This window comes from Callorhinus ursinus, unplaced genomic scaffold (genome assembly GCF_003265705.2).
Source record: "Callorhinus ursinus isolate GAN/ISIS: 27379988/994484 unplaced genomic scaffold, GSC_fseal_2.0 scaffold4, whole genome shotgun sequence".
Taxonomy (NCBI): Eukaryota; Metazoa; Chordata; class Mammalia; order Carnivora; family Otariidae; genus Callorhinus; species Callorhinus ursinus.
Window position 1 is genome coordinate 1,317,663 of NW_027397066.1, and position 25,318 is coordinate 1,342,980.

At 44.4% G+C, this 25,318-nt stretch overlaps 1 protein-coding gene across 1 annotated transcript in view; it reads right to left on the reverse strand.

Annotated features, from left to right (window-relative positions):
• POLN (DNA polymerase nu) overlaps nt 1-25,318 on the reverse strand; it is a 142,946-nt gene that overhangs the window by 75,035 nt on the left and 42,593 nt on the right. Inside the window, exons 8-15 of the mRNA XM_025887208.2 lie at nt 24,049-24,117; nt 21,886-21,946; nt 21,121-21,185; nt 9,671-9,754; nt 9,282-9,377; nt 2,171-2,227; nt 1,219-1,272; nt 515-580 (exon numbers count right to left, since the gene is read on the reverse strand). Of these exons, the coding sequence (XP_025742993.1) occupies nt 515-580; nt 1,219-1,272; nt 2,171-2,227; nt 9,282-9,377; nt 9,671-9,754; nt 21,121-21,185; nt 21,886-21,946; nt 24,049-24,117 (552 nt within the window). The remainder of the gene's footprint in view (nt 1-514; nt 581-1,218; nt 1,273-2,170; nt 2,228-9,281; nt 9,378-9,670; nt 9,755-21,120; nt 21,186-21,885; nt 21,947-24,048; nt 24,118-25,318) is intronic.

A 25,318-nucleotide genomic window follows, 5' to 3' on the forward strand; every position in this document is an offset into this window, starting at 1 on the left:
TAAAAAATATAAAGCCATTTAAAAAGCTAATTGCTTTGAGTGTTATTAAAGCTGCATCATAAATTCAAGGGTATTTACAGCTTTTTTCATCAGAGGCAGTCTGGAACAACAACAAAGAAATGGAGGAGGTCATCAGAACATCAGACATTTCAACACATCTCTGGACCTCAGAAGCTTCCTGTCCAGTACAAATGTGAAGATGAGGAAGGGGAAGTGGGAACGGGGTGTCCCTTTTGCCCTCAACCCCAGCACGCATGACTCTCTGGATGGAAAGGACCCCTCACTAACTCAACACATCATGACAGCAGGGAGCATGTGTCTTGTTCCCCCACTATGTTCCCAAAACAGAGCAGGTGCTAAGTGAGTATCAGCTGAGTGGATCAACAGAGTAAAACACAGCTATCAACATGGGTCCCTCTCTTAGAAACAGAAAGTGCACAGGCAAACACACATACAGGCAAAAACTCAACTCCGAGGCACAGAAACTGGCGTCTACCAATGGGCGCTAACTTACCGGATGCCTGGCTGAAAGTCTTCCGGTCACAGTTCCAGTCTGATTCCACGTAGAGGAAATGGAGCCCTTTATCAGTTAAGAAGAATCAGTTTCAGCGCTGGCAATGTCATGTGAAGTCAAGAGCACAGTGACCCTTAGTCTCCCTGCACACAGCACACACTCACTGCTCTCCTGCGGACGTCCACAAGCCGCTGGCCCGAAGCCCCCAACCCTGAAAGGTCTCTGGGTGTCAGCCAACTGCTGACCAACAAGGAGGTTCCCCCTAACCCATGCAGAAACTGCAACAGGACACGTGGGTCTTCAGGTCCCTTCAAGCCCCTGAGCATGGGGAGAGGAGGACCATGTGCCACGGGGGCTCAGCATAGACTCCAGGTGGGGCTGTGCAGCCAAGACAGGGGCCCAGACGGAACACCTCTGCCTGCAGGCTCCTCCTCCTTCCCTGCAATGGGCGCGGGAAGAGGCTCAGTGACAGGTGTCACAGTGCCTGGGAAACCCCAGGGCTTCGGTGTACATGCAGCTCCAGGTCTGAGGGCATGATGACCACTCAGGCTATAAAGAGACCCGAGTAATAACAAAATCATGGTTCACAGCTCAAGAATATTTGGTGATTTCATCGTTAACTAAAATTTCAGGAAATTGTACATGTATCTGAAGCCACGTGGAAACCACATTCCTGGGCACAGGACCTCATTTAGCTCAGTTACCTTTCTCATGCAAGCTAGTAATCCATCCACAAAGGCTGATTTGATCTTGTGAACCTAGGTTACACAGACAAGAGTAATCATTTTCTTGTTTCAGCATCCAGCAGGAACAAGCATCAGAGCAGTGTTCCACAGAGCGCTGGGCATGTGGCGTTCAAGTGTCAGCTCCGGGAGGCTCCGCAACAGGCTGGTGTGGTACCCACAATTAAATAACAATGACCCACAGAGAAAGACGGCACCCTACCCTCTTTCCAGAATAATTCTGGAATGATTCTTTTCACAGAAACGTTGCAGAGATAAATGGGGAGCCCTGGGTACCCATCCTCCCGCATCCCCTAGGGTGCCTTTAGTTCTTTTCCAATTGTTTCGTCCCTTCAAGGAGAAGTCCATTTGGTGCCATGACCAAGCCCTGTCGGCTGCCACACCTCAGGAGAGCAGCAGGCCACAGGTTCAGGGAGTGACAGACTGATGGTACAAGCGGCAGCCAAGCTATGGGCGCGGTTCACAAACAACAGAGAACACACGCAGGTGCGTGGACAGAGGAAGCGTTGGGTGCTGAGGAAGAAGGGGGCATGTCAGAGAACAAGCGAGCCAACGTGTTCAGAGGGCCGCAGGGAACCTTGCCAGGCCCGGGGCTGGGGAGCGGGAGGAGGCCCTCGAGAGAGGCTTCTGAACTCTGTGCTGGTGGAGTCTAGTCCACAGCGAAGCCACCCGATGACAACACACACGTTCCCTTCCCATCTTCATCCGTCCTCGTCCCTGTGGGACCCTGTGGCGTAGTGCCAGGCGGGGTGCACGAGAGCAGCGCTGGAACCAGGCCGGCTTGAACAAGCTCTGTTCCCCTCAGAACACTGCCAGGGCTACTGCTGTGATTATGGATTGATGGCTCTTATCAGAGGTGGGGCCAGATGGCTCCCCTCCCTCACCAACTCACTCACACACAAAGGGAACTTACCCGTCTATATTCCAAAATTATCTTGGGTAATGGATGAAGGTCCTGCACAGCACTTAACTGAAAAATGAGAATAAATGTCACCAATATAATTCCTTCATTTAATTTTAACATTTTGAACACTTATTTTCAGCTGGAGAAAATCCTAATAATAAATGGTCTGTATTGACCATATTTTCCAAAGTGAAGATTCATAATAAATTCAGTTTATCAAGTGTCTTAATCTAAATCCCTTACAAAATCATTGCTGTACATATGAGAGCTAAAGGAATTTCACACAAGCTTGGAAATAGGATTGCTTCTGAGATTTAAATTCATGAAATCTAAATCCAGGGTATGTAAAATACCACGTAGGAGAATAAACTAAGAAAATGCCTACAAATATGTAACTCAAGAGTTTAGGAACACCCAATGAGTTTCAATTACAGTTATCCAGGCATAATGGTAGGGAGGTAACATCAGAATAGGATTATGGATTTTAAAACTAATTTTAAAAGGTCAAAATATTACATATAGGACAACACAAGATCCTAAGAACGTGGTTTGTTCAATTACCACAAAGTGAACATGCTTGGGTAAGGCAATGCACACGGAACATTCCAGGTCCCCTGCGGGTCCCTGCCCCTCCCCTGCAGGTAGCCACCACTCTGACCTCCACCATCAAGGCCACTTTTCCCAGCTTTCGAACTTCGTATCCATGCAACAAGACAGACACTCTGTGTGTGTGGTTTTGTTCAACAGGGTGGTTTTAAGGTTCATCTGTGTTGTATGAAGCAGCATTTCATTTACTTGTACTCCTGTTTTCAATTGTTTGTTTGAATGTAGGACAACTATATTTTCTCGTTGATGGATACTAGTGGGTTGTTTACGGGCCATGATGAGTAGTGCTGTTGTGAACATTCTGGAGCCCGATTTTGGTTAACATATGTCTGCAGTTCTGTTGAGCAGACACAGAGAGAGGAATGGAATCGCAGGGCCAACTGAAGCAGAGGCAACACCAGCCAGTTCTCCCAAGTGAAGGCACCCGTCTGTTCCCCACCAGCACCATGTGGATGTTCCAGTTGCCCCACATCTTTGCCAACACATGTCCCAGGCCTTAATGTTAGCCATTCTGGTAAATGTGAAGTGATACTGCATGGTAGTTTTATATGTATTTCCCCAGTGACTAATATACTTGGACAGTATTCACATACTCATTGACTAATTAGGTATCTTCTCTCATTAAACCCGTTGATGTTTTTTGCTCATTTAAAAAATTGGTTTGCATGTCTTTTCCCCCCTCCTTGATTTGTAGGAATTTGTTATTCTGGACAGTGTTTTCTTCAGCTGGTTACATTTACTGGAAATCTCCCTGCATTCTGTGACTTGCTTATTTACTTGTTTAATGGCATCTCTTCATAAACAGAGATTCTTAATTCTACTATTGCCAAATTTATGAATCTTTTCCTGTATGGGTAGTGCATCTTGTGTTCTGTTTAGGAACATTCACCCACCTCAGGGTCTTTTTTTTTTTTTTTAAAGATTTTATTTATTTATTCATGAGAGACAGAGGGAGAGAGAGAGAGAGAGAAGCAGAGGGAGAAGCAGGCTCCCCGCTGAGCAGGGAGCCCGATGTGGGGCTCGATCCCAGGACCCTGGGATCATGACCTGAGCCAAAGGCAGACACTTAACCATCTGAGCCACCCAGGCGCCCCCACCTCAGGGTCTTGAGGATATTCCCTTATGGTTATCTTATGCAATCTTCGTTGTTTTGCTTTTTGTATTTAGATGTACAATTTGCTTGGAGTTTATTTTTGTGTATGGTGTGAAATAGGGGTCATTTATGGAACGAGCCCTCCTTATTCACTCCTTGGCAAAGCCACCCTCTCAGAGATTGTGCCTTTCATACGCACGTGTGGACTCCCCATCCTGGGTCCACTGGCCTGTTTGTTCATGCTCCAATCGACACTAGCCTGTGCTACTTAGTTCCTGGCAATCCCTATTGATTTAGGATTAGTCTTGATGTCCAACAGCCTAAGTCCTCCAGTAGTGCTTCCCAAGATCACAGTGGCTCTTAGTTTTTTGCATTTCCATGTCAATTTGGGAATCAGCTTGCCAGCTTCTCCAAAAAACTGCTGCTAAGATTGTTTTGAATCTGTAAATCAGGTTGGGCTAACTCTCATGTAACAGTGTAAGGCATGAAGTTGCATCCCCGTCTGTTTTAATAAAGACTGAGGACCCAAGGGTCTTGGCTGGCCACAGAATCGTAACCCGGAGAGCCGACACTGGTGTCATGGGAGTAGGCGCTGCCCAGGGGGAGGCACCCTACCTCAGTACAATCCAGAATTGCCGTTTACTTAGAAAAGCTATCCCCAGGGGGATGACAGTACATGAAAACACTTAGCCAAGAAACCTGCTTAAGATCGGCTAGCTCTCCTTATCTTGATACCTTACTCATCTAACCACAGTCTCTCTGTATATCCCTACTTCAGCCGTCCGAGAACCCTTGAAAAGATTTAAGTATTTGATCTCATAAAACTTTGGACAAAGCCCTACCAGCATTGGTTCACGATCAGAGGCAGTTCCGCAGCCGTCTGCCGCCCTGCGAGCTTTATCACACAGTCCGTGTTGGCTCCTGACAGCACATTCTTCTCGGCTCCTTTCTTTCTACGGCCAATCTGCAGCCTCTTGTTGGCGCCTCCTCTTTCCCTGACCTCTATGGGTCAGTTTCTCAGCGTTAGGTTCTGCAGTTATCAATGTTGGCCGGCTTATGAAAAACAGCCGGGAGCTTCAAAAACATGCCTGGGTCTGGGCCGTCCAACCCACAGACACGATTCTGTGGATCAGTCGTCAGCCTGGGCATTAGTGTTTTTCCAAAGCTTGGGCCAGGGTAGGGGACCACCATCCCAGGGCAACTTTACTAAAAACTGGCTGACCACTTCCAGCACAAGACTTTTCACTGAGCTGACCGCTCCTGTGACATCTCTGTGCCCGTGTCTTCTGGACATCTCTGTCTTAGTAAGTCCGAGGTGAATGCTTGACCCCACCCCCACCCCAGGAAATTGTTCCTCTCCCAGTTTTCCCTGAGTAATGGCCTGTTCTCTCTGCTCAGTTGCACAACTAAGAAAACCAAGAGCTACCCCCACAGTCTTTTGTTGATGCTCCCATGAACTCACACTTAGAGTTCCTTTCTGCTCTAAAAATGCTCTGGAAATTCTTCCGCTGCTCCACCTTCACAGCTGTCAGCTGGACCACGGAGACTTCTGCCCCCACACTATAGTAACAGCCTATTAACGAGACTCCTCCCTCCTCCAACCAGCTGTAAGAGTGGACTTTTCAGGACATGGCTAACATCTGTTAGGATGGGCAGAATCCAAAGCCCTGACAACACCACATGCTAGCGAGGATGTGGAGCAGCAGGAACTCTCATCCACGGCTCGTGGGAAGGCAGAATGGTGCAGCCACTTTGGAAAACAGTTTGTCAGTTTCTTGCAAAATTCAATATACTCTCACCATACGATCCAGCAATCATGCTCCTTGGTATTTACCCAGAGGAGCTGAAAACTTACGTCCACACAAAAACCTGTACACAGATGCTTATAGTAGCATTCTTCTTCATTGCCAAAACCTGGAAGCAACCAAGATGTCCTTCAGTAGGTGAATGGGTAATACCTGTGGTCCAACCAGACAATGGACTCTTATTCATCATTAAAAAGAAATGAGCTATCCACTAGGAAAGACATGGAGGAACTTTCAATGCACATGACTAAGGGAAAGATGCCAGTCTGAAAAGGCTACATACTGTATGGTTCCATCTACAGGACATTCCGGAAAAATGCAAAACTACGGGGACAGTGAAAATACCAGGGTGGGGGGAGGGAAAAAGGGGGAACATGTGGAGCACCAGGGTGTTTAGGGCAGTGAAGCCACTCTGTGATACCATAATGGTGGACACCCGTCATGACACATTTGTACAAACCCACAGAATGTGCAACACAAAGGGTGACCCCGGAGATAAACTATGGACTTTGGATGATGATGATGATGTGTCAGCCGAGGTTCACCGAGTGTAACAAATGGTCCCACTGGTGGGGATGTGGACAGTGGGGGAGAGGGTGTGGTGGGGGTGGGAGGAAGGCAGTATATGAGACTTCTCTGCACCTTCTGCTCAATAGTGCTGTGAAATAAAACATAAAATCTAATAAAAATAAAAGCCTAATAAAACTGTACCTAAGATCACAGTTGTGCCCTTACTTGAAATGTTCGAGGCTACACATTTTACCTGAAGTCCACATCCTTCCACACGGGGAAGGGAACAGGAAGGGAAGGAAAGAAGAAAGGAGTCTTAATTCTGAATTTAGAACCATGTACATGAGCTCCCTAGTTCATCTTTTTTCAAATGCACAAAACAGTATGACTTGGTCAGTTAAGTAAGAGAGGTTAATATGATTTACCTCGATCATGTCTTTGTGAAAAATAATTAAGGTCATTAATTCTGTCTACAAGAAAGCACAACACCACAAGAGCGTTTCATTTCCTTTCTTAGTTGCTGGTTGTCTGGAAGAGCTAAGCAGCAGCAAAGGGAAGGGCAACACTGTCAGCTGGTGCCAGGACAGAGAATAGATCAGACCGAGACCCTCAGCTCCAGGCCCCATGGGGGCAAGTGTGCGGCTTTTCCAGCTACCGCTGCCACTCCACCTCTAGGGCACAGTGCCCCTCTGCAGTGTAGGTGTGAAATCCAGGCCAGAGTCTCCCCAGCAGGATGGGGCCTGCTCCATGCTGTCCCGGATCTCCGTGAATAGACACTTGTGCTGGTTCAGGCTGCTTGGCTCTGGAGATGCAGTGCACAAGTCAAACATGGGCTTTGATTAGGACAGCCTACATCCTAGAGCAACAAGCCAACCAGGAACTAAGGTAACTCTAGGTGCAGGAAACAGATCTGGGTGAAGAAATAGGTTGCGCCTGGGGGCCTTACTGTTGTCTGTGTGGCCAGGGGAGGCCTCTCTGAAAGCAGCACTTAAGCCAACAATCAGAAGCCACTGCGCAAACCTCAGGAGAGTCTCCAGGCCAGGAAAGAGCCCGTGCAGAACCTGTGAGGAGCAGTGTGCTCATGGGGCACTGGGAGCGAGGGGGTCCAGAGAAGGGGCAGGGCCAGACCCAGGGCCTGCAGACATACGGGAGGGCTGGGGCCTTAATCTAAGGGTCATGGGAAGCCCCTGGAATGTACATCAGGGGAATAACATGATTTTTCTAATGTAAAACATGGCTCTGCCTGGATGTGATGGATAACCATCAGGGAAGCTGCTGAGGGGGCTTTGCAGGGCTATGAATGGGAGGTGACTGAGGTGGTGACCACGAGGACCGAGGGAGCAGACAAACTCAAGTACCTATGTTTGTAGGTAGAGACTGTAAAGCTGGCTGTGGGGTGAGGCTGGAAGAAAATCCAAGATGACTCGTAGGTTTCTGGATGAAGTAGCTAATAATTATAGCCAGTACTTGCTGGTTTTTGAGAGCTCATATGTCAGGCATTGTCCTAAGTACTGTTTTACACACAGGCACACATCCACACACTTGTTGGACACTCACAGGATTGCTGTAGGGAAAGGACTGTTATTATCCTTCTTTTACAGGTCAGGAAACTGAGGCACAGAGGAGTCAAAGACATGCCCCAGCTATGCAGGCGGACATGGTAGCTGACTCCACTGCCCTTACTCCACCCACTGCCGGCTCCCAAGGACCCAGGAGGAGGATGGGCGTCCACTGAGGTGGGGAAGGGGGCAGATTCAACCCCCTTTGGGACACATCACTCTACAGAGTCTGTGATCCACTCAAGAACTGCCATCTGAGCCCACTGAGGGCCGCACATGGGGACGGTCAGAAAGCAAGGGGCTCTGGCAGGACCGAGATGGGCAGAGTGTGCAGTGCTGGAGTGGCCATGTGCGTAGGGAGGGAGGCTGCTGCTAAGTCAAATGCTGGACACGGCACAGAGAGCACAGGCTGGAGCCCCCAAACCTGGCTCTCACCGTAGCAACACAAGTCCACGGCAGGGACGCCTGGGTGGAGCAGTCAGTGAAGCGTCTGCCCCATGTCGGGCTCCCTGCTCAGTAGGGAGCCTGCTTCTCCCTCTGCCACTCTCCTCCCCCCTGCTCATTCTCTTTCTCTCTCAAATGAATAAATAAAATCTTAAAAAAAACAAGTCCACTAACTTACTGATCCCCACTCTGCATGCTTTCATGAATATTATTTACTGGATTCTGGACATCTATTTATACTCTGCCATTCTTTTTTTTTTTTAACAGCTATCTTTTAAAGATTTATTCATTTATTTTAGAGAGCGAGCAGAAGAGGGAGAGGCAAAGAATCCCAAGCAGAGTTCCCGCCAGGTGCGGAGCTCAACTCAGGGCTCAATCCTACTACCCTGAAACCATGACCTGAGCCAAAATCAGAAGTCGAGGACACTCAACACACTAAGCCACCCAGGTGCCCCTATACTCTGCCATTCTGATAGAGGAGACTCTCACTTCTCCCTGTTTATAAAACAGGCTCCTCTCAGGGGAAAGGTAGCTCAAATTTTCCAAAATAAATCTAGGGGGACACCTGGGTGGTTCAGTTGCTTAAGCATCTGCCTTTGGCTCGGGTCATGATCCCAGGGTCCTGGAATCGAGTCCTATATTGGGCTCCCTGCTCAGTGGGGAGTCTGCTTCTCCCTCTGCCGCTCCCCCTGCTTGTGCTCTCTCTCTGACAAATAAATATAAAATCTTTTAAAATAGCCTTCCACATCTATATTAAAAGTAAAATAAATCTAGGAAAGGAGAAGACTGACAACCTTCCCCATTTCTAGTTTCTGGCAGCCTCTAGTTTCTAAGAGGCTGTGATTGGATTGACAACAATTTGTTTTCAGAACAAAATTCCACCTAATTTTCCTTTGAAGAAAATGAAGTCAGTGGCTTGCTTCTGGAAAACTGTACTGTCTGCCTCTTTCTCATGGTTCATACTAGGAGGGCAGCCTTTTGGGGAGCACCTTGTGGGAGCACCTGCCACACAGCCCACTGCAGGGGGCACGGGTGGGTCTGAGGGCGACTCTGTGTAGGTGTGCTACTGTCTCAAAAAGAAAGGGGACAATTTTTGAACTTACCACAGATTCTGACGTGGACGGGAGTCTCTGCAGCCCCGTTCTGGGAAGAGTCTCCCTGGGACTCAGCAGGTGTAGCTTTAGCTTGCCGAAGAGGATCTTCAACAAAAGCAGTGACACGTGATGAGTGGGTCTCAGATTTGAGAGAAACTGAACATCACTACCACAGCCACAGAAGGCCTACCCAATTAGATGCTACAAACACTCAAATTCTGAATTCATACTTTTCTTGGATTTACAGGCTTTGAAGGAATGAATCTCAATGTGAGAAAACATGGACAACTTATATTCTTTCTAGATCAACATAAAATAATATTTATAAATTCAGAATAAATCTCTCTTTAATCCCTAAGTATGTTTTATAAAAAAACAAAAACAAAACTTAGTTTTACCTCTCGAAGCTGATTATTACTTGTTATAAGAAACTGCTCTCCTGCAACAAAATGGGCTTCTTGCTCCAATTCCTTGAGACGAGACTGTGAATGTGACACAAAATCTCACTAATGGTTTTCACAATGAAAGATTATTTAATTTGCTCATCAAACAGTTCCCAACAAAAGTTCTTATAAGAATAAAAAATAGCCTACAATGTACCAAACTGGACATTAAAAATATATACTTTGACTCATAGTGGAAAACTCGGGCTCATAGAATCATCCTCTCCCAAACTTCAGGAAGCAAATGAAAGAAGCAAAATAGGAAATTCTTCCCCAAAATAAGGGGAAGAATGAATTCTCCAGGAATATTACTACTAGAAAAGGGATCTAGCATCATACCACAAACTTGAAAGCATCCAAGTAGGTAAAGGAGGTAGGACCAATGACCTCATAGTGCCCTCCCACCCAGCAGAGAGAGCAGCCACAGGGGACACCAGGGACACGCTCTGGACACAGCCTGGCTTGAGGGGTGGGAGGCACAGGTGGTCCAGGTGAAAAAAATCTAACCATGCCCCATGCAACGGCTGACAGTGAGGAGCGGAGCACAGCTGAATTTATAAGCCCCTTGTCCCCTTGCCACTTCCGTCAGAAGAAAAGTGGAAGGCAGCCAGGACTTAAAAACATAATTATAGAAGAAAACAGAAAGCAGAAGCTAAACCAACCCACTCTGGTGAAATATCATCTGCATTCTATTCTTCATCAGATGAGGACGGCCTTGAGTCTGAAATTTTGAAAGAAGTTACAAAGAGGGTCCAGAGAAGTTAGGAGCGGACAAGTCTGATCCAAGAAAAGAGTATGTAGGTGAAACGAAGAAGCCAGAAACACTTGCCTCAGTTAAAGTATGCCAAAACTCAGTAGTCAAAGAAACAAATGATAAAACGAAAACCAAGGAACAGAGCATTAAAGGACAGAAAATGGATCCCTTCAGGAGTAAGCCATACCTTAGGGAACAAAAACTCCAGCAACAAACTGAGCTTCCAGTTAAAATGGCACGTAAACTTGCACATTAGTGCACTCCTCGTGTTCAGGCACAAGAAGAAATGGATAAATATAAACAGAGAAAAACAAAAAGACAGTTCTTAAAAGAACAAAACAAAACATAAACATCTCTTCAGAGCAGGACTAGATACAAAGTACAAAGCAGCAGGCAGAAGGAAAGGAAAACCCAGCTGGGCTCTGGGGCCCGTGGCCAGGCCGGAGGAAGCTGGGCCAGCTTGGACCAGTTACCTGCTGCCTCATGACAAACCAGTCCAAAGCACACTGCCATGGATCAGCACCTTGGGTGGGGATGAGCTAGGTGCAGTGCTGGCTGCATGGCCGCGCGGGGAGATTCACTTCAAACGGTCGCCCATTTAAAAATGACCTTAACTGGCTTTTTCTTATTGATAAGAGTTCTCTATTACAGTCTGCATATGAGTCCTTTGTCAGACGCATGAAAATACAATCAAAATCCCAGCAGGGTGTTTAAAAAAGTAGATCAAAGAATTTTATATGGCAATGCAAAGAGCCTAAGACTGGACAATACCATGTGGAAGAAACAAAAAGATGGAAGACAGACCGTCGGGTGTTAAGACATGTGATCACAAAGCTGCCAAGGCGTATTAGCACAGGACAGATTTTTTAAAATTTTTTATTGTTATGTTAATCACCACATATTACATCATTAGTTTGTGATGCACAGGATTTAAAAAAAAACACATCAAACAGAACAGAGTCCAGAAAAAGATTCACATTACACAGTGTTAAAAATAAAACACACATGAAGACCAGCCTTGAAGATTCCCCAAGCAGGTGAAACCCGTGTAGTCCTACAAGCAATGCTTCATTTAATCTAGTCTGCAAGATCAGGGAGGCTAACTTGATCTGGGTCTCTTCTTGCTTGTGTCTCTGAAAATCATAAGTGAATCTCAAACTGTGCCCCCCAAAATCCTAATGCAGTAGTCCACCACCATGAGGAATAACCAGTTCCTGCCTCCACACCATATAAGCTGCTTTATGACAAGAGACCTCTGAGCCTCACTCCATGGCTTGGTTTGAGTGCTCCTGGTTTGTAAGCCGTCTTTTTGGTGTGTGCACAATAAAGTTTTGCTACTTACTACTTCAGTGCTCCACTGGTCTTGCTTCTGTTTTTCTCTGAACTTTTGACAGCAGTGATCTGACTTATGACACAGATGTTACTGTAATTCAGTAGGGAAACAATGGCACTTTTAATAAATGATGCTGAAATAAACAGAAATCAACTTGGGGAAAAAAATCTGAACCATACCTAATACCATATAGAAAAATTAATGTGAAATGGATGGTAGGCTTAAAATAATACAGCTTATAGAAGAAAACAGAAGAATATCTTTACTAGAAGGCAGACAAAAGATATCAGCACATAAAAATTCTTAAACATTTAAAAAATGGTTCACTGGACTTCATTAAAATAAAGAGATTCTGTTCACCAAAAGATAGCACTATTAAGAGAGTGAAAAGACAAGCCATATACACAGACTGAGCTGGAAAGTATTTTAGGTTCTACGGGCCACATATGGCTCCTGTCACATATTCTTCTTTATCTTTGCTTATGTGTTTATCTTTTAAAAATTGTAACAACCACTCTTGACTTGTAGGCCATATGAAAATAGGCCACAGGGTGGATTTGGCCCACAGACTATTGTTTACCAAACCCTGGACTGGGAGAAAGAATTTTCAATATATATTACAAAAGACTTGCATATAGAATTTATTACAAAGACTCACATACAGAATATATAAAGAACTCCTATAAATCAATATGAAAAAGTCAGTTAACATAAATTTCAAAATAGGTGAAGTCTGCAAAATTGATCACAAAAGAGTACATCCAAAAAAACCATCAAGCATTGGAAAGGTCCTCAATATGATTAATCATCAGGGAAATGCAAACTAAATCCACAACGTAAATCCATACAATCCATTGTAAATATATGATGACAGACCCACCAGAATGGCTAAAGTGAGAAAGACTGGCAGTATGTACTGGTGAGGATGTAGCAAATGGGACTGGAAAAGGTCATGACCAATTCCAAGAGGTCTTTGGAAGTACCTACTACCACCTATACACACACTGTGATCCAGCAATTCCATTTCCAGATATAAAACCAAGAGACAGGAGCACTCACATCCACCACAGTTTATGCACACGAATATTCATAGCTGCTGTGATCACAGTGCCTACGAATGGGAAGGATGTAAAGAAGCTAAGACACATTCTTAAATGGGTGTTACACAGCAAGTTTTATTGGAACCCACATCTGCTAAAACTCACCAAACAAGTGAATCCCACAGATAGAATGTGAGCAAAAAAAAAAAAAAAAAAACCCAGAACCAAAGAGCCCACACTGCATGGTTCCATTTACATGAAGCTCAAAATCACTGAACAGAGTCAGATTAATGGCTCTCTCTGGGGTTACAGACTAGGAGGGGACAGGAAGGAGGAGCCTTCTGGGTACTGGAAATATTCTGTATCTTGCTCTGGGTGGAGTCACATGCATGTACAAATGTAAAAACATGTCAAGCTGTACACTTACAATTTACACCAAGGAGATCTGGAAAGATGGCAGAGTAGGAAGCACCTGTAAGTAAGAAACTGCCTCCCCACCTGGACCACATTTGCAGGGGCAGAAACCGTCTGATGCAATAGCCGTTTTGAACTCAGGAGTCTGTTGAAGGCTTTCAGATTCCAAACTTGGAAGGTAAACTGTGGCTACTTTTGGTTGATTTCAGCTCTTAGCACAGTAGCAGTGGCCCATCCCCATCTTGCACCCCCAGCCACACAGCAGGCAATTGTCCACCTGTTTCTGGAACACTGTGCAAAAGCCAGGGTGAGCAAAAAGACCCTGTCCTCCAAATGGTAGGGATCTGGGCTCTGACTACTGCTTCTAATAACACAGGTGCAGACAAATAGGCAGGCAGTCATCGTTGTGGCCCCTCTCCCCAGTGTTGTAAGACCCTCTCCCTCCAGCTGAAAAGACTTCCAGGGGAATTAAAGGGCCAGCACCCTTTTACATCCCCCTTAATTTTTCACTTTTCCTCCTTTTGGGAGCCAGAAATTAAAGAACAAGGATGGTCGACAATTACTGCCTATGCAGGGAAAATTAGAAATAGACTGTGTATGCCCAGGAAAAATCTTAGAAAAAAACACGAGAAGACCTTAAGTTTGCCCCTCAGGCTGATCTTTAGCACAGAGACAACCTATTGCAATAAAAAAACCAAAATCAAAACCACTAACACAAAACAGCAAACCCTGTGGTAGGGGGAGAATATGATTGTCAGAGCTACCACATTATCAGATTCAAATGTCCAGTGTTCAATAAAAAATTTCAAGGCATACAAAGAAAAGCATCCCATTCAAACGGAAAAAAACAAAAAACAAAACAAAACATCAACAGAAACTGTCTCTGGAAAAGACCTAATGGCAGATCTACTAGACAAAGACATTAAAACAACTGTCTTAAAGATGCTTGAAGAACTGAAGGAGGATGTGAAGAAAGTCAAGAAAACAATGTGTGAGCAAAATGCAAATAATGATAAAGAGAGAGAAAACCTAAAAGGAAATAAAAAAGAAATTCTGGAGCTGAAAAGTACACTAACTGAAATAGAAAATTCCTTTGGGTGGTTCAACAGCAGATTTGAGCAGGCAGAAGAAAGAATCAGTGAACTTGAAGATGGGATAATGGAACTTATTGTGGCTGAGGAACATACAGAAAATAAATTGAAGAAAAGTGAACAGAGCCTAAGGGACCTGTGGGACACCACAAAGTAGACCAGCATATGCATTGTGGGCATCCCAGAAGGAGGAGCGAGAGAAAGGGAAAGCAAAAATATTTGAAGAAACAATGGAAGAAAATTTCTCAAATTTGATGAAATACATGAATATAAACATCCAAGAAGCTCCACAAACTTCAAGTAAGAGGAACTAAAAGAGATCAACACCAAGGCATATTATAATCAAAGTTTCAAAAGACAAAAACGAACAGATAATCTTGAAATTATCGAGACAGAAGTGTCATCACATATAAGGGATCCTCCATAAGGTAGTGAGCAGATCTCTCATCAGAAACTTTAGAGGCCAGAAGACAGTGGGACAATATTTTCAAAGTGCTAAAAGGAAAAATCTGTCAACCCAGCATCCTGCATCTGGCCAAACTGTCTTTTAAGGGTGAGGGAGTGACTGAGACATTCCCAGATAAAGAAAAGCTGAGGGAGATGTGATCACTACACATGCCTTGGAAGAAATGCTCAAGGAGTCCTGCAGGGTGAAATGGAAGGACACTAGACAGTATCTCAAAGCCATATGGAGAAATAAAGATCTCAAGAAAGGTGAATATGTGGGCAGTTATATAAGCTAGTATTATAATAACAATCTGTCACTGTACTTTACATTTTCTCCATGGTTAAAAAAAAAACAACTATAAGTGTAAAAGCTAGTATTACTGTAACTTTAGTTTGTAACTCCAAATCATGTTTCCTACATAATTTAAGAGACTAATGCACTTAAAAAATTATTAGCTTATGTGTGGGGCACACAATGTATAAAGATATAATTTTGTGGCATCAACAACTGAAAGGGGTGGGGACAGAGCTGTAAAGGAGCAGAGTTTTTGCATGTTATTCAAGTTAAGCTGTAATAAACTCGAATTAGAGTGTTATAATGTTAGGATGATAAATGTCATCCCCATGGTAACCACAAAGAAAATAGCTATAGAATACACACAAAAGAAAATGAGAAAGGAATTTAAACGATTCACTACAAAAAAGCAACTAAACACAAAGAAGACAGTAATGCAGGAAATGAGAGACAAAAATCTATAATGCACATAGAAAACAGCACAATGACAGAAGTCAGTCCCTCCTTATCAGTAATTACTTATATGTAAATGGATTAAACTCTCCAATCAAAAGACAGAGATGGGCAGAATAGATAAAAACACATGCTCCAACTATATGCTGTCCATAAAAGACAAACTTTTAAACCAAAGATACAGACAGGTTGAAAGTACAAGGATAGAAAGAGATATGCAAATACTGACCCAAATAGAGCAGGAATGGCTATATTAATATCAGAAAAAATAGGCTTTAAGTAAAAAATGGTTACACAAGACAAAGGATGACATGTATGCAATACATACAGCAATTGTTACACAACAATTATAAATATCTACATACTCAATGACAGATCATCAAAATATATGAAGAAAAAACTGACAGAATTGAAGGGAGAAAGAAACAATTCTACAATAATAGTTGGGAGACTTGATTACTCCATTCAGAATAACTGGTAGAACAACCACAAAGAAGATAAGGAAACAGAGGACTTAAACAGCACAAGAAATCCACCAGATCCAACAGACGTACAGAGCACCAGCCAGGAACAACCACATACACTTGCACACGGGACATTTTCCAGGACAGACCATATGTTAGGCTACAAATCAAGGCTCAAGAGATTTCAAAAAATAGTTATTACATAAAGCATCTTCTCTGACTACGACAAGATGAAGTTAGAAATCAATAAAGAAAGGAAAACTGGAAAATTCATAAAACTATGGAAATTAAATTATTTTTAAACAATCAAAGGATCAAAGAATAAATCAAAAGGGAATTTAGAAATTACTTAGAGATGAATGAAAATGAAAACACAACATACTACAACTTACGGGATACAGCAATAGCAGCAACAAAGGGGAATTTTATAGCTATAAATGCTATAAATATTATAAATATTAAGAAACAAGAAAGGTCTGAAATCAATAACCTAACTTTACAACTTAAGGAACTATAAAAAGAACAGACTAAACCCAAAGGTAGCAAAAGGAAGAAGATAATAAATATCAGAACAGAGATAAAGGAAATAAGTAGGGAAACAATAGAGAAACCACAGTTCTTAAAAAAAATTTTTTTTAATTGACAAATTTTCACTAGATGGACTAAGAAAAAAAGAGAAAACTCAGACTACTAAAATCAGAAATGAGAGTGGAGACATTATTCTACAAAAATAAAAAGAATTACAAGTGAGTACTATGAATGACTGTACATCAACAAATTGGATAACCTAGATGAGATGGATAAATCCCTAAAATCACAAAACCTTTCAAGATTAAATCACCAAGAAATAGAAAATCTGAATAGTCCTATAACTAGTAAGGAGATTGAATCAATAATCCATCTCCCAACAAAGAAGAGCCCCAGATCATTAGTTTCACAGGTGAATTCTGCCAAACATTTAAAGAAGAACCAATACCAATCCTTCCCAAACTTTTCCAAAAAATGGAGAGGAGGGAAGACCACTTCCTAACTCATTCTATGAAGCCAGCATTACCCTGATACCAAAGCCAGACAGAGATACAAGAAAACTATAGACCAACAACCCTTATAATATTGATACAAAAATCCTCAACAAAATACTAGCAATATATTAAACGGACTATATACCATGACCAAGTGGGATTTATTCCTGGAATGTGAGTATGGGTCAATATATGAAAACTGATCAATGTAATATGCCACATCAACAGAATGGAGGGGGTAAAAAAAAAATAGAGGATCATGTCAAGAATCATTTGACAATATTTAACACCCTTTCATGATAAAAACACTCAACAAACTAGGAACAGAAGGGAACTACCTCCACATAATAAAAACCATGTAAGAAAACCCATAGGAAACATCATACTCAACCGTGAAAAACTGAAAGCATTTCCTCTAAGATGAGGAACAAGGCAAGGTTGCTTGCTTTCACCACTTCTATTCAACATGGTACTGGAAGTTCTGGTCAGAGCAATTAGGTAAGAAAAATAAATAAAAGGCATCCAAACTGGGACAGAAGAAGTAAAATTATCTCTGCAGATGATATTTTATGTGTAGAAAACTCTAGAGTGCACACCAAAAAAAAAAAAAAAAAAAGCAAACAACTGTTAGAACTTTGGAACTCAGCAAAGTAGCAGGATACAATATCAACACACAAAAATCAGTTGGATTTCTACACATGAACAATCTGAAAAGGAAATTACAAAAACAATTCCATTCATAGTAGCATCAAAAAGAATAAAATACTTAGGAATTAACAAAGGAGGTGAAGGACTCATACAATGAAGACTATAAAACACTGCTGAAATAAATTTAAAAATAAATAAATGGAAACACATCTCATGTTCATGGATTGAAGACTTACCAAAACTACTCAAAGTGATCTACAAGTTCAATGTAATTCCTATCAAGATCCTGAAGACCTTTTTCCCAGAAATAGAAAAATCCATCCTAAGTTTCATACGAAATCTCAAGAGACCCCAAATAGCTAAAACAATCTTGAAAAAAAGAACAAATGTGGAGGACCCATACTTCCTGATTTCAAAAGTGACTACAAGCTACACTAATCAAAACAGTGTGTACTGCCATAAAGACAGACATAAAGACAAAGAGAATACAATAGTGAGCCCAGAAATAAACCCACGCATATATGGTCAAATGATTTTTGACAAGCATGCCAAGAACACTAAATGGAGAAAGTACAGTCTATTCAAGAAATGGTGCTGGGAAAACTGGACATTCACATGCAGAAAAATGAAGGTGGGCCCCTACCTCGCACCATATAAAAAATTAACTCAAAATGTATCAAGGGCTTAAATGTAAGACCTACAACAACAAAACTCTTAGAAGGAGACAGAGGACAAAAGCTTCACAATATTGGATTTGACGGCTATTTCTTGGATATGACAACAAAGGCACAGGTAACAAAAGAAAAAAATTTAAATTGGACCATGAAAATTTAAAAATTTTGTGCATCAAAAGACGTTATCAACAGAGTAAAAAGGCAACCCATAAAATGGGAGAAAATATTTAAAAATCATATATCTGATAAAGGATTACTATCCAGAATATATAAAGAACTCCTAAAACTCAACAAGAAAAAAAGAATTAACAACCTAATTTAAAAATGGGCAAAGGATCTGAATAGACATTTTACCAAAGAAGATACACAGATAATCAGTAAGCACATGAAAAGATGATCAATATTACTAATCATTAGGGGAATGCAAATCAAAACTACAGTGAGATACCAGCTCACACCCATTGGGATGGCTATTATAAAAACAAACAAAACAAAAAACTCAGAAAACAACAGGTATTGGCGAGGATGTGGAGAAAGTGCACTTATGCACTGTGAGTGGGAGTGCAAAATGGTACAGACACTATAGAAAAGGTACAGTAGTTTCTCAAAAAATTAAAAATTACCATAAGATCTAGCAATTCACCTTGGGGTATATACTCAAAAGGATTGAAAGCAGGGCCTCAGAGATATATTTGTACACCCATTTTTTATAGCAGCATTACTCACAATGGCTGGAACATGGAAGCAACCCAAGTTGCTTACATCCACTGGCAGATGAATGGTAAGTAAAATGTGGTACATACATTCAACCTCGAAAAGGAAGAAAATTCTGCAACACGCTACAACAAGGATGAATGTTGAAGACATTATGCTATGTGAAACGAGCCAGTGACAAAAAGATAAATTCTGTGTGATTTGACTTACATGAGGTACCTAGAGCAGTCAGATCATAGAGACAGAAAGCATAACGGTGGCTGCCAGGAGTGGGGGGAGGGGAGAGCAGAAAGTGACTGTTGAAGGGACACAGAGTTTCAGTTTTACAGTTCTGGGGATGGATGGTGATCACAGCTGTACAACCATGAGAATGTATTTAATACCACTATACCGTCTAATCAGAAATGGTTTAAGATGGTTTTATATTAAATGTACTTTATCACAATAATTAAAATTATTTGTACTATTCACTGTATGCAATTTCTTTCTCAATTAAAACAGTACATGAAAAGAAAAAATCAGATGGATTATAAACCTAAATGCAAAGGCTAATAAAAATAGCTTTTAAACATAACACATGAACAAACTTCATGAACGTGACGTAGGAAAGCTTTCTTAAACAGCATACAAAAAGCACTAACCATAAAGACAAAGATTGGTAAATTACGCTACATTAAAAATTAAGAACTTCTATTTGTCAAAAGATACCATTAGGAGAGTAAAAAGGTAACACAGAGAGGGAAAAGGTATATGTAACAGGCTTGTAACTGGAGTATATCAAGATGTCCTCTAAATTAGTAAGGGAAAGACAGAGCCCTCCATATAAACATGGGCAAGAAACCTGAAGAGATCTTTTACCAAAGAGAAACTCCTAATAGCCAATGATGATATAAAAAGCTATTCCATTTCATTAGTAGTCAGGAAAATAGAAACCAAAATCCTAACGAGATACCATTACGTCCCCACCAGAATGGCTGTTCCTAAAAGCCCGGTGTCCTCATGCAGGTGAGGACGTGCAATGGCAGGACCCTCCCCGTGTGTGCTTCTGGCAGTGCGACTTCTTACTGAAGCTGAGGAGACCGTCCTGTGCCCAGGGAAGCGTGCACCAGTGGGGCTAGAAGACATGCCCAAGGGAGCAGTGTGGTTTGTAACGGCCGCAAGCTAGCCACACCCCAAATGCTATCAACAGTGGGACATGGGGTGTGACGGAAGACTAAGCACTGAGCTACACAGGACACGGGTGGAGCTGAGACCCGGATTGGAGGGGGAGCGGTCAGACGACCACTAACTCACAGTTCCAAAGGAAAGCCAAACACATCATTTAGGCCCTGAGGTGGAGAACTGCAAAGGAAAGTAAAAGCAACAATGCAGTGACTCCAGAAGTCAGGGCGGAGGTTACTTTTGGCAGGGGAAGGGGTTCTGATAGGGAAAGGGCACACAGGGCTTCTGGAAATTCTACACTATGACCTAGGTGGTGGTTATACCAGAGTTTCCTTTAAAATAACTTATGTGAAACATTTTAATGCATTTTTCATACATCTCTATGCACCCTCTATATTTTTTATTTTTGACAGAAAGTTTTGTTCTTGCTTTTTTAAAAGATTTTATTTATTTGAGAGAGAGAAAGAGGGCAGGAGCCAGGGAAGCAGCAGGGAGAGGGAGAAGCAGGCTCCCCACTGAGCGGGGAGCCTGATGCCGGGGGGGGGGGGGGGCCTCGATCCCAGGACCCTGGGATCATGACCTGAGCTGAAGGCAGAGGCTTCACCGACTGAGCCACCCAGGGGCCCTGTTCTTGCTTTTTCAAAGAACCCAAGAAAGCCATGAATTGCCCTCACCAAACTCCAGGGGGGTGTACCTGTGAAATGAACCTGACTCTTGAGAAGCTGGAGGATCCGTGAAACCCCGTGCACCATGGAGCAAGCACCCAGGGTGGGTCTGGTGCTCCCCAGCACACGTCAGAGACAGGAGGCATCGGGGTCGGTGTGGCGTGAGTGAGGAAGGGAGGAGGAAGGGAGGAAGGACTTACAGGCACCCCGGCTCTGAAATAAGAACGTACCCCCAGAAGTGCTGAAGTCCTCTCCATCTCTTCTCTGTTCACCTGAAACCTGTGGCTCTCCATCACTGTCAGTCAAACACCAAACAGTGAGTCATTTCTGTGAAAGCCTCAAGGACGGGGAGTGAGCCTGCCTTCCTGAGGAGGACAAGGACAGTGCCTGCCCCGTCCCACCTCCACCAACGATCTACGAGGGTCGGTGCAGGAGCCCAGCAGTGGCGGGGGGAGGGGGGGCGTGGGGATGCGCCCTGGCCAGCCGCACGGGACAGTCTCCTCGGGCCAGGCAGGCTGCGGAGTGCTGGGCCGGGCTCAGCTACCCTAGTGCCCAGCAGGACCTGGGCGGAGGGGGTGCTGAGGGGCAAAGGCAGAGGAGGGCCTGGCCCCCCTTGTTCTAGGGGCTGTCCCGAGCGGGGGAGGGGGGCTGACGGACAGCACACCACCAGGACGAACAACTGCCATGCAGAACACACCACAGCTCGACCCGCACTGCGGCCCTCAGGAGCTGGGGCTGCCCCTCGGCCAGGGTGCCGAGAACCACGTGGTGCAAAAGGGATCCCATGCGACTGAGGGGTCAGAACCTTCTCGTCCTTCTAGATCGACAGGTGATGCCATCCAACCCCTCTTGTTACGGAGGGAAAATAAAGGGCTTGCTGCCTCTCAGTGCTCACATGACACACTGCCTACCCCTAAATAAGAAAACAGTTGCCCTCAAAGAATGTCAAGAATTCCCTAGAAACAGGACTGTCCATCATCTTTATGGTAGCTTACCTGCCAAAACTGGTATCAGAGGAAGCTCCAAGGTACAAAATAGTTGCCATAAACCATAAACCTGTTTTGTAGGAAGAGATGATACCAATATTACTTTTAAATTATTTCTACCTGGGGGTGGATGGGTGATAGACATTGGGGAGGGTATGTGCTACGGTGAGCGCTGTGAATTGTGCAAGACTGTTGAATCACAGATCTGTACTTCTGAAACAAATAATGCAACATATTTTAAGAAAAAAGAAAAAGAAGAAGATAACAGGAGAGGAAGAAAAGGGGAGTATGTCAGAGGGGGAGACGAACCATGAGAGATGATGGACTCTGAAAAACAAACTGAGGGTTCTAGAGGGGAGGGGGTAGGGGGATGGGTTAGCCTGGTGATGGGTATTGAGGAGGGCACGTTCTGCATGGAGCACTGGGTGTTATGAACAAACAATCATGGAACACTGCACCAAAAACTAATGATGTAATTAATACGTGGTGATTAACATAACAATAAAAAAATTTTTAAAAAAATTATTTCTACCTGCACGCTGCTGAACAGCCTACTTGATTGCATTGAGGTGGAATTCGGGCAACTCCCAAGTGAGTGGTGGCTCCTCCCAACAGCGGCCCTCCTGCAGAGCTCCTTCCTAGTAAAACTATTTCCTTCAAGTATTCTATTTCATTACCAAGACTTCGCAGAGATATTTAGAAATACCAGGTAGGCCAATCCCCACTCCCAATTCTCTTTAATCTTTCTCATTAAAAAAATTTTTTTTAAAGATTTTATTTATTTATTTGACAGAGAGAGAGCATGAGGCAGGGGGAGCAGCAGGCAGGGGGAGAAGCAGACTCTGCACTGAGCAAGGAGCCTGACACGGACTCAATCCCAGGACTCTGAGATCAGGACCTGAGCCGAAGGCAGACGCTTCACCGACTGAGCCACCCAGGCGCCCTAATCTTTCTCATTTTTAAGTGTGATGTAGGTATTTTTAGACTTGCAGCCTACCATTTTAACTTCAGAATAGGTATACTGAATTCCCAAAAGTGTAGCTAGAATTTTCATTGGTTTTTGCAATGGCTTTATAGATTAGTGTGGGGAGAAGTGAAATCTTTATATGAGGTCACCTCCTCCAGGAGTATGAAACGTCTCTGCATTTATTCAGACCATCTTCATGCCTCTTCTCAGGGCTTCTGTCATGTGTGTCCCTTCCTGCTGCCATCTGAAGCCCTCGGCCTTGCCTGCCCCTCCTCCAGGCCCCGTGCCCTGCACTTTGCCCTTGGGGAAGGGCTGATGTGCTCCAGGCCACCACCTGGCTCCTCCTCAGCTCTCAGGCTGGTTTTGCCCATGTCGGGTAGTAGGGGAGAGAAATGGGCTTCCTCTCTCCTGCTGGACCCTTCCCAGCAGCCCACAATCCTGGGCCTGCAATCACAGCGCCTGCTGCCCGGCTCCTGACCAACAGCCCCTGCAGGGCCTCGGCTCTCCCCGGGTCCTGGTGACAGCTTCCCCTCCAAGCCCAGCGGTGGAAACGCTTCCAGCTAGTACCTGTCTCCAGAGGCTTCTCCATCCTTTGCTGGCCCCCCACTCCTGAGCTCACCTCCACACATAGTCCCTTCCTCCAACTCTTCTTGACTGTTGCCACAAATGCCTTCTGCTTCCCAACGAGACTGAGTGGAGTTGTGTCCATCTCACTATTAAACTAAAATGAATACTCAGCTTTTATGTTAACTGTAGCATTAGAAACATTCCAACTGAGGAGCGCCTGGGTGGCTTAGTAGGTTAAGCATCTGACTTTGGCTCAGGTCATGATCTCAGGGTTGTTGGATTGAGCCCCGCATTGGGCTCTGCCCACTCAGTGGGGACTCTGCTGGAGATTTTTTCTCCCTCTACCCCTCCCCCTACTCATGCTCTCCATTTCTAATAAATAAATAAAATTTTTAAAAAAATACAAAAAATTCCAATTGAATTGGTAGCTTTTAAAAATGCTACAATTGTTAGCCTATGGAAAACATTTTTAAAACTTCAGGTCTTATGTGGACTATCCTTCTATGAGTGATGCACAAGTTCACTTGGCCTGAGAATTCACTCAAAGATGCTGTGAGCGTGGATGTGAGTGAAAGGTGCTCTTGGGGAACAGTGAGCAAGAGTGCCTGCCAACCCCAAGTTATAGTAAGACGCCTTGCCTTCAACTGGGAACAAAGGCCCATCGTAAGTCTGTGGAGCATCTTCAGGTTCACCCGTACATTCTGATTCTTTAAAAGATCAAAAGAATGAAAGATTAGGCAAACTTGGCAGCAATGTTCACCACAATCTAGGGAGTGACACAACCCACAGAAATGGGCACTAGGTGGGTGGCGCGAGCCTTTCCATGGCAGACATGAACATTGGTGGCATCACCAAATACCTCAAGTGGGCAAGCTCCCATGCTACAGAAAAGCCTTCTCATTGGACAAATGCAAGCGACCTGGCGCCTCACACTTTCCCCCAACCCAGTTTTCTTCTTCATTTTACAGGAACTGCAAAGTATCCACATTGCAAAGATCACACGGTGGTAGAGACAGAAGCACACCCTCACGTGCCCCAGTAGGCTGAGGAGCCACGTGGCCACCCTCACTGTCTGTCCTCACCTGGACGACACCCCCAGAGGCCCTGAGCGTGGACACACAGGGCAGGGCATGAGCCGCAGCCCCCAGCACGCAGTCTGACTCTCCTCCCCTGGACACCTTGCTCTGCCAAACAACTCCCCACACTCCACTTTCAGCCTCAAGGCCCCAAGCCGGAGAAATCGCAGGACGAGGAGCCAGCAGTGGGCTGATGTAGCCTGGCATTGCTGTCTCGTCATCCCCAGCCTTGGCTCTCCTGGAAGACTGGTCTGGGGACACCGTGAGCAGACTGTCCACTCCCGCCCAAATGAGCTTCCTATAGTAGGACAGAGCTGACGATGCGCCTCCCACTACGAACGGTTCTCCAGCGGGGCGTCCCTAGGACAAGACTGAGCTCCGGGGGGAGCCGCACCCTCGGGACAGAGCCGTGATACCGCCCTCCTCTCCCCACGCCTTTCTTCCTAGTCTCACCATTCCCCCCCGTTCCCATGCTGCTCCCTCTGCCCAGACGCCCCGTGTGTTCTCTCAGCCCATCCCCAGCACCTCTTCAGCATGGCACAACGTGGGCCTGGCTTTCCCCTCCCGCCCCTCACACACTGCATGCCTCCACAATGGACACATTTCTAGCCACCAGGATTCGAGCGCAAGTTCACGGAGCCTGCTGCTCTTCTTCCTGGAGTGTGCTGAGGGCCCGGGGTGAGGCGACAGTTCACGGGCAGTGATGGGACTGGCAGGGTCCACAGCACCGTGAGCAGCTGGGCGCAGGGCCCCAGCTTCTTGACAGGGAGAAAACACACCGCTGAGGATGGTGCTTCGTTCCCTGCAGCCACTCCCAGCCCTAGATGCACTA